Source organism: Leptidea sinapis, chromosome 40, assembly GCF_905404315.1.
Source record: "Leptidea sinapis chromosome 40, ilLepSina1.1, whole genome shotgun sequence".
NCBI classification, from domain to species: domain Eukaryota; kingdom Metazoa; phylum Arthropoda; class Insecta; order Lepidoptera; family Pieridae; genus Leptidea; species Leptidea sinapis.
Window position 1 is genome coordinate 5,066,061 of NC_066304.1, and position 11,653 is coordinate 5,077,713.

General features: G+C 34.8%; 3 protein-coding genes across 3 annotated transcripts in view; 2 read left to right on the forward strand and 1 right to left on the reverse strand.

Annotated features, from left to right (window-relative positions):
- LOC126976405 (zinc finger protein OZF-like) overlaps nt 1–11,653 on the forward strand; it is a 132,895-nt gene that overhangs the window by 67,330 nt on the left and 53,912 nt on the right. The window lies entirely within an intron of this gene.
- On the reverse strand, nt 2,832–4,396 carry LOC126976399 (dolichyl-diphosphooligosaccharide--protein glycosyltransferase subunit 1). Its single transcript, XM_050824710.1, has one exon. The coding sequence runs from the start codon at nt 4,361–4,363 to the stop codon at nt 2,942–2,944; it is 1,422 nt and encodes a 473-aa protein (XP_050680667.1). The 5' UTR covers nt 4,364–4,396; the 3' UTR covers nt 2,832–2,941.
- LOC126976431 (BLOC-1-related complex subunit 8 homolog) lies at nt 7,486–9,776 on the forward strand. Its single transcript, XM_050824761.1, has 3 exons — nt 7,486–7,893; nt 8,035–8,212; nt 8,289–9,776. The coding sequence occupies exons 1-3, from the start codon at nt 7,842–7,844 to the stop codon at nt 8,572–8,574; spliced, it is 516 nt and encodes a 171-aa protein (XP_050680718.1). The 5' UTR covers nt 7,486–7,841; the 3' UTR covers nt 8,575–9,776.

Here is an 11,653-nt window from a genome sequence, read left to right on the forward strand (position 1 = left end):
TATGGGACGTAATATGATACAATTCTATACATAATTCGCATTTGATATATTATAAACCTCGCGCATTGAGAAGGGGACATGATAAGTGACATTAATTCCAAGCAGACCTACTTATCTAAAATACCTGCCTACCTTTGCAAACTAACAACTTCTTGCTAGCAGATGTTTAATCAGAGGTAGAGTTGACATGAATATTCGTCGTAAACGGTAAAGGAAGAGTGGGTGTTCGGCAAGGTTCTATGCTATGGTCTTTTGTTTCTTATACTAACTCTGGCCATAAATACTGATACAATAAAAAAAAACTATGTTTAAAAGAACCGACTTCAAAAACTGAAAAGTATCAAATAACTAAAAATTTTATTTAATACACCTCTTATGCAAACCTATACCTTTAATATTAATAAAATATTATTGTTTATATGTCCTACCTATTGATAGGTTTTGAGTAGGTGCCAAGCCCTAAAGAAAATAAAAACTTAATATAAAAATCTTACTGTAATTATTAAGGATGTCTGGCCACGCGTGTCTGTCCGCTTGGGTTTTTTGTTCTAGACAAAGCTTTGAAGCTATCCCACTCAAGTCACGCGTGGCAAGTGTAGGTACCTACTATTACATTTGGCTTTTAGTTTGATGCAGAATAGGACCAAATGGCATCTATTCTGCATCGAACTAAAGAATTACGTAAATCGGATCATAAATCACAGAGTAATCGGTGTACATAGATAAAAAAAATACCGATCAAATTGAGAACCTCCTCCTTTGTGAAGTTGGTTAAAACTTAACAAAATATTACATTTAACACATTCAATGCCACCACGATTTTCTAATACTTCCCAGCGATGCCGCCCTATAAAAAACGCAAACATGCTAGGTGTGCTCGCGGCACTGCAGGATGGAATTACGTAGCACGCTAGGCGTGTTCACCGGCACTGTTAAGAGGTAAAATCAAAGAAAGCGTTATTTCGGCTTCAACCGTGTTTATTGATCAGTCTTTCTCGAGTTACTGAAGAGATATTTTGTTTTTAGCAGTGTTTGTGCTTTTGAAAGTTAAATTATGGCAGTTAGTAGATTCCAAGGTAAGTATTTATCGTAATTTGATCAGTGAATTTCAACCTTTGGTTACTTATTTATGATTTTTTAGGGAAAACAAAATATGTGCAAGAAACAGTGGAATATGATGATGATGCGACGCAAGCAGATAGCCCACCCTCACAAAAAGCTCGTCGTAAAAACAATCACAAAAGTAACACTAGTCGGGGTCTTTGCAAGAGTAATCACAAGGTCCAATAACACAAGCGGGGGTCTATGCAAGAGAAATCACAAGGTCCAATAACACTAGCCGGGGTCTTTGCAAAAGCAATCACAGGGTCCAATAACACAAGCCGGGGTCTTCGTAAGTATAAACGTAAATCCAGTGAAAGGAAGAGATCGTAGGAAACATCCGATGTCGAACACTTCGAACACTGATGTAAGGAGCTATACTAATGTTAAAGACTTGCTGCCCGTGGTGCAATAAAACGTGGGAATAGGACGCCGCCTGTTGCGCTCTCTGTTACAGACCTTACGGCAGGCATGGTAACGTCCCAATGTGCGGCTCACCTAATCTTTTTATGACACTCGGGTTTGTTTTATTACCAAAAAAATAATTGGCAAGCAACTGAAGTAAATGGTATTCCTACTAGGGACTTTATTTATAAACGATCGCCAAACGTATCTAATATTAGCAGTGCCCCGCGGTTTTACCCACGTCTTACGGGAACCATTTACTTTTTAGGGATAAAAAATAGCCTATAGCCTTCCTCAATAAATGTGCTATCAAACACCGACAGATTTTTTCAAATGGGCCCAGTTATTCCTGAGATTAGCGCGTTCAACCAAACAAACAAACTCTTCAGCTTTATAACATTGGAATAGATCCTGGGCAGGGTTTTGTCTTCTTCCGATGAATGAAAAGATATTGGTGAAAGAGAGAGAAGGAAACAGATCCGAGTTACACAACAGCTGATAAGCGTTTATAATTAGGTACCTAAAGGGGTACATTATAGGTAAATATTTTATGCAATTTATTTTATCTTTTTTGTTCAACCTAAGTGCCAAGGAATAAAATAAATGATAACTTATAAAAAATATTCTATATTTTATTATTGGCATTATAAATGTAGTAAATTGACCTAATAATATAAAAGATTGAGAACTGCTGGAGATGAACACGCCTGGTATGTTCGCGGCATTACATAATAGATTATTTTTGATGAACCTTAAAAAAATATCAGATCCTGGAACCACTTCAGAATACTTTAGCTTACGGCAGAAAGTTTATGCTCAGAGTCTTTCGGACAATAATATTGTCTAATCTTTGAGATATAGATGAAAAACGGTGAGCACGCCCGGCGTGCTGGCGGCATGCAGATAAGAATTAGTGTGGACACGCTAGGCGTGTCAATGGCACTGAATGTGTTAAATAAGAATATATTCTATATTATTTGTATACTTATATAATATCTTTATTTATTTTTATTTATTGGATGTAGAGTGTAGACAGATGCATCTACAGGACTCTAGTGGTTTTTATTAATCAATGTATTTTTAACTTATTCATGTAAGTCATGATGTTTGAATATTTTTCCATCACTTTACATAGATTATAATTAAAATAATTTGTTAAATGATGTTTTAAATGTTGATTTGAAGGATGTGCAATGAATTTCTAATAAAATTGGTAATATATTTATTAGTGTTTGACAAAAAAAATAGTAATTAAATCAAATTATACTAAAAAGGACTTTTGAGAGATGGGTGGTTGATGTTGTTGCATCTAATAAAACATGGAATTTTTCTTATATATTTATTTAACTTAATAATTTATTGAAAATTTTATGCAATTGATTTACATGAACACACACACATCCAATCATTTCACATTAAACTTCACTAAAATATATTAATCTTTATGTGGGTGTTCTGGTTTGTGAATAGAAAAATCTAATCTAACATAGACAATAACAAGGAGGAATAAAGCATAAATAGAACCAACAACTAACAACGGTTCCCGGAACATAAAGATATTTGGGAATGTGTATCGAAGTTGGAAATCCTGTATGTGATTTTCAACAACATTCCTCTTCTTAAATGATATGACAGGACGGCCCTGTGTATCCAAGTATGTGTAATGAACACTATCGGGAATCCTAGTGACAGCAAATGGGAAGTTTACTTTGATATTGTGAACACCCTCAGGCAATATTACTTTTGTGACTAGCTCATCTACTTGCATATCATCAAATATGTGATCGATAACTCTCATTTTTAACAAATATTCATTGCCAGAATGGTACAAGTACTCATAACTAGGAACATTATAGCCAAGTGTATAATGTGTCCTCCATCCACCAAAGAGAGGGTAGCGTGGTCTCAAGTCCAACTCCACTGAGTCCTTTTTCACTTTCATGTTTGAAGTAGAGATATTTCCATTTGTGTCACGGTAGTAGACATCAGCAGCAGACGCAGGCAGCAGTGTTTTATATGAGCGTACACTGGCTGGGCCACTGCGATGGTCTTGTTGATAGTCATAGCGAGAAAATGGTCCTTTAAGTTTGGCTCCAGTGTGTTCAATCTCAATTTTTTCTTCCACAGCAATATTACCCCAATGTGATACTTCAATGAGACGTTCAATTCGGACTACAGTTAAGAATGGTGAATTATTTTTAAAGTGAACAGATAATTCTTTCTCAGTGAATGGACCTATGTTAGAATATGCACCATAGACTAGTGTACCTTCGACCTGGCTAAATGGTTTTACCTTAGTAAAGGATTCAACATTCTTTGTATTCAAAATTACATTAGTCTTTTGAGATGTAACATAGTATGGTGAGAAGAAGTACAGATTACCATTGTATTTTACAAGTTGTTCTTCCTGTTGACTGATAGCAGTGGGATACGGTATGAGTGCCTTAGTATAAACAAACTCGGCTACAACAACAGCCGATGAACCCGCATTGATGGCGTCTTTGAGTTCAACTCGCAAGAATTTGACGTAATTGTACCCTTTTACAGTTGTATCGATTAAACGAAGATCCTTGTTGTTGCTATCTTTAACTCCAACAAAAGCTAAGTTATCAATTGCTGCACTTTCTATGGCCAATAAGAAATTCTTTATCGGCGAATTTCCAGTGTTCTCTAAGGTTAATTTTCCAGTCACCTTTACCAGTTGTGATGTGCAATCAATTATACGGTCTACATTTTTTAATTTAATATCACTGGAGACAGTATCTACATTGTTACTATTACACAAAGTCACTAAATATAGTAAAAATACACCACTAAGCCTCATCTTGCCCAACGCCGGTTTTATATTAATTGACATTCTCCAAAAGTACACGCAATCAAATCAATCACAGTGCACACAGGAAATACAAAGAGCATTGAGCACGAGTAGAATTCTTTATTCATAGACATTAGACATGTAGAAAATCGAATATTCAAAATAATATTTTATTTATTTATGTATTGGTTCCCATACAACATACATGTATTAATAATTACAAACTAACGCTAGTTTAAGTAAACCATGATTAACATATACGTCAATTAAATGGAAACACTTAAATAAATGTAGAGTTAAACAATGCAATAAATAATTTTATGCTATTATCACAACTTAGGTAAGCAAATACATATAAACTTGTTACCTAATAAAAAAATATACGTAAATTTAAAACACACAAACTAAAATTATATCCTAAATATTATGACCCGTACGCTCGTTTGTCCTCCAATCCAAAAAAATAATAATTATAATTATAACATACAATAAGGTAAAACTTATACAAATTTCAAAAAAACATAAATATGAAGCACTTAAAAATAAGCTAAGTTTCTAACTTTGTTCTTATATACTAAAATACTAATATTATATGGGATATAGATTATTATAGGAAAACAATAGCGAACTATTGACTACACTATTGTGACTAAACAAAGCCCTTACTATGTCATGAATAAATAAAAAAAATTGCAGAAAGGCTGTTTTTATTTTGTGGATCATAACTATACACTTTACGTTTCCGCAGTGGGAAGCTTCTTTGCACAGAATGCCAGCTAGGTGAGTAGCACAGCAGCACATTTTTCTGCCGTAAAGCAGTAATGTGCAAGCATTATTGTGTTCGTTTTGAAGGGACTACCACCAGATATTACGGCAAAATGCAAAATTGCACCCGCATCATCTGGTATTGTACAACAACACGTATTACAAGAAATTTCTTGCCTTGCACAGACACTTCGTGGAATCAATTACCGGCTGCTGTTTTTCCGAATCGATACGACTTAGGGACCTTCAAGAATAGAGCATAATCCCACCTTAAAGGCTATGCATCTCTTGCCCCCACACCCTTGGTGTTGCGGATGGAACCACATATTTTTGGTGATTTCCACCGTTAAGTCCTGCAGTAGTTGTGGTAATTCTTCAGTCAAAAAGTTTTCATATGTTTCTCCATTTGAATTTGCGGGAAGAAAGTATGGGCCAATTTAATGGTTACAAACTATACCCATTCCCCCCATTCAAACTGAATCGCCTCTGGGATCCCTTTGCTCTTTTCTTTTTTGGATTTCCGTCTGCCTTTGCGGCCCAATAATGAGCATTGTGGTAATTTGTAATACCATATTTGTCAAATTTGGACTCATCAGTCCACAAAATGTGTTTGAAAAAAATTGTGTGTTCTAAATCTGCATGCAGCATAAATCTGCAGAAATCCAACCTCCTCACAGGATTCTTCGATGCCTTGTAGCGGTGTGTAGGTAATGGTATGGGTATAAACCAGCTGTATGGACGGTGAAACACACTTTCCACTGCGAGCATCCAAGATCTCGGGCAACAACATTCGTTGTTGTAGTTGGATCCGATCTAAATCGTTGTAATATCGTTTTCTTGTTCGTCGTCATCATTTACACCCAACCAGGTCAGACCGTCGTCTTGAAACTGAACCAGTCTCTCTAACTCGTCGGTAAACTCCATCAAACACACTGACATCTGGAGCGCGGCGGTTGGAATACCGTCGTGTGTATTCGGCACGAGCTCTTGAAGATACACCATGGCAATATCCGTAACACAATAACATGATTATTATATATAGCCATATTGATGACTTAAATTATTTGTACATAAAAAAAAAACATACAGATATATCAAAACAAAACCGAAATGTACTAACAATTATAAGGGTTCCATTTTTACAATTTTATTAACGACGGCTCCCAAAAAGTTTTAAGTTTACAATTATTATTTCTTGTATATTATATTATTTATGAATGTATTTTTGTTGAGGAATTATTACAATAAGATAATGGGAGAAACAGAAAATGATCCATTGATTCTTCTGCAGTTAGCAAGGGATATACCAAAAGGGCAGTGTTACTGAAAAAACTCCTACGCAAGCAGATAGCATTTACTGTCTACGTCCGCTACCTACCCTAAAACTTGTTTTTGTAGTTTTATAGTTCAGCTATACGCACTTGGTTATTAAAAAGTATTAAATTTCATTGCAACAACGCCTTTTTTACATCATTTCCTAAATTGTCCTAAAATATACTACCTCGATCATCCCGCAGCAGAAAGGGTAGTTGCGATATATTCGGAGAATTATCGTATTGTTCCAAATTTGTCGTTGTCGATTTTGAGAGTAGACCTCCTGGTGCGTTACATACAACATCCAAGATTAAGTACTAATAAAATATCAAATAGCCTGCTATTACTAATCTCATTCTATACCACTTTTATTATAAGACTTTGAAAGCCAGAACTTATTATACCTAATCATCATAATATTATTTAAGAAAGACGCTCACTAACTAACAAGAAAACTCAAGTTCCGCAATCAAGCTGTTACGAACGCTATGTATTCTGCCTACTATTCCACTTCTGGTAGATTAATCTATGACACATACTATTTGTCCTTGTCGCGCTTCAGTTGACATCATAATCTCTATCTTGCTCGAACCACCACGTTAATAATTCGAGATTTATTTGTAAATAAGAAATAAAATCGTGATAAAATACAAATACGACGTTCTTTTATATACTTTCGTATGGTATGAAATACCTTCACTCTTATATATCTTGCAAACATAGTTTTTACATTTTCTTAACACACAGGTTGGCATTTTAGATTATTATTGTAACGCCACGAAGACGTTCCAATTAGCTCGCTGCTATTAGCCGACTAAATGAAATTACGACAATTGTCTGAATTTGTCTGCAACAATTTGCGCGTTAGTGCGATATTACCTCTAATAACAAATCTCGTAAACAATGTGTCTTCGTCGTCTATGAAAACTAACACTTGCGTGTGCTTTCACAAGCTTCTCTATGCGTACTGATCGTAAAAAAATTTCGAAATAAAACCGGCCGTTTGCGCTTTTTCGTAGTCTCATGGAATTCCGAATCTGAATTCCTGATCCAGTATCCGAACGTTTGTGTCCAGCCTAACGTGTAGACCCCTAGACTGTACAGTGTACCAAATGAAAAAAAAATTAAACCTAATATTCTTTCGTGTTCTTCACTGAATGTATTTTAATATTTTTGTTTGAGAGTTTGAGCTGATAGTCTCTTTACCAATGATTTAAATTTAAGTGTGATTATAATTTCTTATCGAGAATAGAAGTTACCTACTATAATATTTTATACAATTTACGTAAAAATTATATTGACATTCGTGACAACTGAGTGTATCAAGTCATGAAGTCAACAACTTATTAGTAATTATTATAGGCGAATTGTAAATAAAGATGCGTTTCCCCTCTTCACTTGTGTAAATAATAAATATTATCGATTACCTTTAATCTTTATAATGGCATTTGTATATCAAGGCGACGCAGATTTAGAGGCGAAGGCTAAAAAAGGTGAATGAGCCTTTCTTTTTGTCATGAAAGTACTGAACTTTTTTGAATATTAATTATGGTTTTATGTATTCAATATTCATTAAACAGTTCTTCTGGACAAGTGAAGGCTACACTTGACTTTTTAACATTATATGATTTTAGCGGCTGAACGTATCTCTGAAAATATGCACATAGTGGCCAATGAACCCTCATTGGCTTTATATAGACTACAAGAACATGTCCGTAAAGCGCTACCACCAATGGTTGAGCGCAGAGTTGAAGTCACCAAACTGCAACATGAACTACGGGGAAGATGTTATGATGTTGAATATGCTTTGAGGTATGACAGTTTTGTTTCTTTTTTTCTTCATGAAGAAAATTGACTATTAATTATATTAAATCTGTTATAATTTCAGCGCTGTTAAATCAATGGATGCTGCCACACAAAGTTTTCAAAACATTCAAGAAATGCTGAAGCAGTCAATATTCTTAAAACAGCAGCTAAAATATGAGGAAACTAGGAGAAATAAAAAAGATACAAACTCTGTGTACAAACGTTTATCTGCTCATATTGTTCTAGATCTTCCAGACTTGTCCGAATTCTCAATGGTCCGGGAGACTACTAATAGGATAGAGAATATAATGGCACATGCTAGAGGCTCTAATGCAGAACTGCACAGGTCCCATACTACTTTGCATTAGTTCAAACTGATCTTACAGATTCATTCAAAATATTATTTAAAAAAAAATATCTGGCCAAGATCACAGGTTGATATGTATGTATACTGTGTATCAATATTACAAGAGGCAAAATATGTTATAATACATCTATTTAATAGAAAAAAAAACAAGCTCACCAGCACACATCCTTTTTTGCATATTACTAAATAACTAAACAATACAATTATTTGTGCCAAAACTTTGCATAGCTATATTTTCAAATGAATTAATTTTTAAATTTAATTAGTTATAAAAATTTGAACAGCACTTCATGGGTTACCTGTTCACAATTTATTTATAATGTAATTATCACATTACATTCCTTCCATGAGTTATTATAATGTATTTATAATATAAATCTCAAAGTTTTAGATATAGGATAAAAAACTGATGGTTCACTAACGGCCATTCCCAATATTCAGTCTATCTCTTACTTGAGATAAAAATTGTAACAATCGTTGACTTTTCTGTCCCAATAAACTTATCGTAGGTAACTCACCTTATCCGTACACTCTGTCTGTCAATGGAATGACATATAGCTTACCAGCTATAGAAGTTTGTATGGAAATTGCAATTCACATGTCCCAATATGAGGGGATAAGAATGACTAATTGGGTATACTGGGACAGCTTCAGATTATTGACATATAATTATTGACAGTAGAAGGTAGTAATTTATCTCTATCTGTAGATAGTATATTGGGAATGGCCATAAGTCATTGTGTGAACTATCACAAACGTATTTACGCAACAATAAATAAGAGTCACAACAATTATTCAGATTAGTCCAAGCAAAGTTTTTTAAATTGTTGCCAGCTATTAAAATTTGAATATGACTTGATTTCCTAGAAGATTTTTCCACTTCTCAAGATCAAATTGTTGTAGTTGTAACTCTCAAAATAAGTTTATATCAGTTATGAACATAAAATTTTATAAGTGTGAACAACATATTCGCTTCAATCCAGATTGAACTAGTTTACTTACCTTGCTTGATTATGGATGTAAGTATTTTGTTTTTATTTGCTTTTAGCTGTCACTAACCTCCAAAGCATTTGCATTTTTTAATATAAAATAATATTAAATTAGCACACAATCTACATTATGTAATTATTTATTAATTATGCACTAACAACTCTTGCTTATACACAATCTTAACATAAACTAAAAATAAAAACATTAAAATCCCATTGTCTTTCTCTTCTCTTATGTAAGGCTTAAATAATTTATATGTCTAGATAGAATGTCTTACTGTTAGGCAACAAATGACAACATGCCAGTTTTATTTTGTAAACAGCTATGTCTTACAGTCGCGACTTAGAGTGACATAGTTTTAGTGTGCTGTGTTGCTGAGAATAGAGGCTAACCGTTTGGTGTTTTTTTTTTCGTTCTACTATAGCTGTCACAGTCTTATCTAGATGAATAATGATTATGCGGTAATGTATCAATAATTTAATAAACTAAATATATTATTGTAAGCTAAGATTAAGGACTGGTCTCTGTTGGGCTCCAACTAGATAGTTCAGGTGTAGTCGCAAAGTGGGGCCACTAGGACTACGTCCAAGTGGGCGTACTCAAGCCAGTCTCAAACAACTTATTGCACACAAGTAACTGTTGATCGTAGATGGGTGAAAATTTGAAGTTGTATGTAATTTTTAATGCTGACTCAGAATCAAACAAATTAAAAAAAAAATGTCGAAAAAATTAATAAAAAAAAAATTCGTGTGGACCACCCTTAACATTTAGGGGGATGAAAAATAGATGTTGTCCGATTCTCAGGCCTACCCAATATGCACTCAACATTTCATGAGAATCGGTCAAGCCGTTTCGGAGGAGTTCAAAGATTAACACCATGACACGAGAATTTTATATATAAGATTATACTCGTATTAACCGGTCAAGTGTGAGTGAATTGGACTGCAAACAATGGGTGCCGTGCCATTACTCAAGATACAACACTATGTATTCTAATTACCGTATAATAAAATCTAAAGGCCGTTATCATTGGTAGTCTAGCAGCAAGATACTCTATCTAGATATATAAATTATCTAAGTTTAATACTGTCATTATGCCTTTTGTATTGCTTAAAATTCCACTAAAATAACAGTGAAAAAAGCTGTTTATAATATTTTACAGCCAAGCCTATACAATGTGATAATTCAAACTGGCAGTACCCGAGCAGTTAAGTTTATAATTAGTGTGTTAAAACTATCTATGAAAAATAACGGACCACGGCAGCTCTTTGAGCTTCGTTATAGAATATTTCGTTTCGAGTGGTAAAAGCTTAGTCAAAGTTTGCTCAGAAGGACTCTTTCTGGGGTTCGATCGACTGAAAAGCCTCTCGAATATTGATTTCTGTTGAGTAGAGTTCTGGTGACCACCCTCATTGGCTATCAAAGAGTTGTAAACGTAATCTATCGGTGTAGCGGATACAACGTATGAATAGACGCTACTATTATCCTTTTGGAGGTTCTCCATCCGCTCAAAAAGCTTCTGCCAGTTTAGATCTGGGTCTTGAACCTGTACGTTGGCGAGTACCTGCAAAGTTTACAGACCCTTTACATGTTGCTGAAACATAGCTTACGGGGTAGATATCATTAACGGCAGAGATTATATTTCTAGCACGCAATGTGTAGAGTGGATTGTGAAAACTAAAACAGATCAAAAACAATTTGTTTCTATGAACTTGCTACCAAAGGCACCAGCTTATGGGTGCACATATTCTCACAGTCGTGCGAAGGTGGAATGTGGCAGGAATCAGGTCAAATAGCTCTTCCGAACACTTCCCGTGATAAATGCGGTAAAAGACTGCGTTGCACGCGGTCTAATTGTTTGAGCTGATATTGGGGTGCGCCAGACCAGAGATGACAACAATACTCAATATTATGTGGTCGGACCTGCGCTTTGTAGAGCGCTAGGCTCGGGCCACATAATATGGCGGCCAACGATGGGGGCCGGCTTGAAGTGCCAGGCAACTCAGAAAGTTTTGCGAAACAATGTTTTTATGTAAGAAGCTCTGGCTAGTTGTAATTATTTAAAAACAGGTATTTATGAGTAAAAATAC

What these genes read in the sequence shown, in the direction of transcription:
- LOC126976399 (XM_050824710.1), bottom strand. Translation starts at nt 4,363, where the DNA reads ATGTCAATTAATATAAAACCGGCGTTGGGCAAGATGAGGCTTAGTGGT.
- LOC126976431 (XM_050824761.1), top strand. Translation starts at nt 7,842, where the DNA reads ATGGCATTTGTATATCAAGGCGACGCAGATTTAGAGGCGAAGGCTAAA. An exon ending in AGAGGCGAAGGCTAAAAAAG is followed by an intron (nt 7,894 to 8,034) that starts GTGAATGAGCCT and finishes ATATGATTTTAG; the next exon opens with CGGCTGAACGTATCTCTGAA. An exon ending in GATGTTGAATATGCTTTGAG is followed by an intron (nt 8,213 to 8,288) that starts GTATGACAGTTT and finishes TTATAATTTCAG; the next exon opens with CGCTGTTAAATCAATGGATG.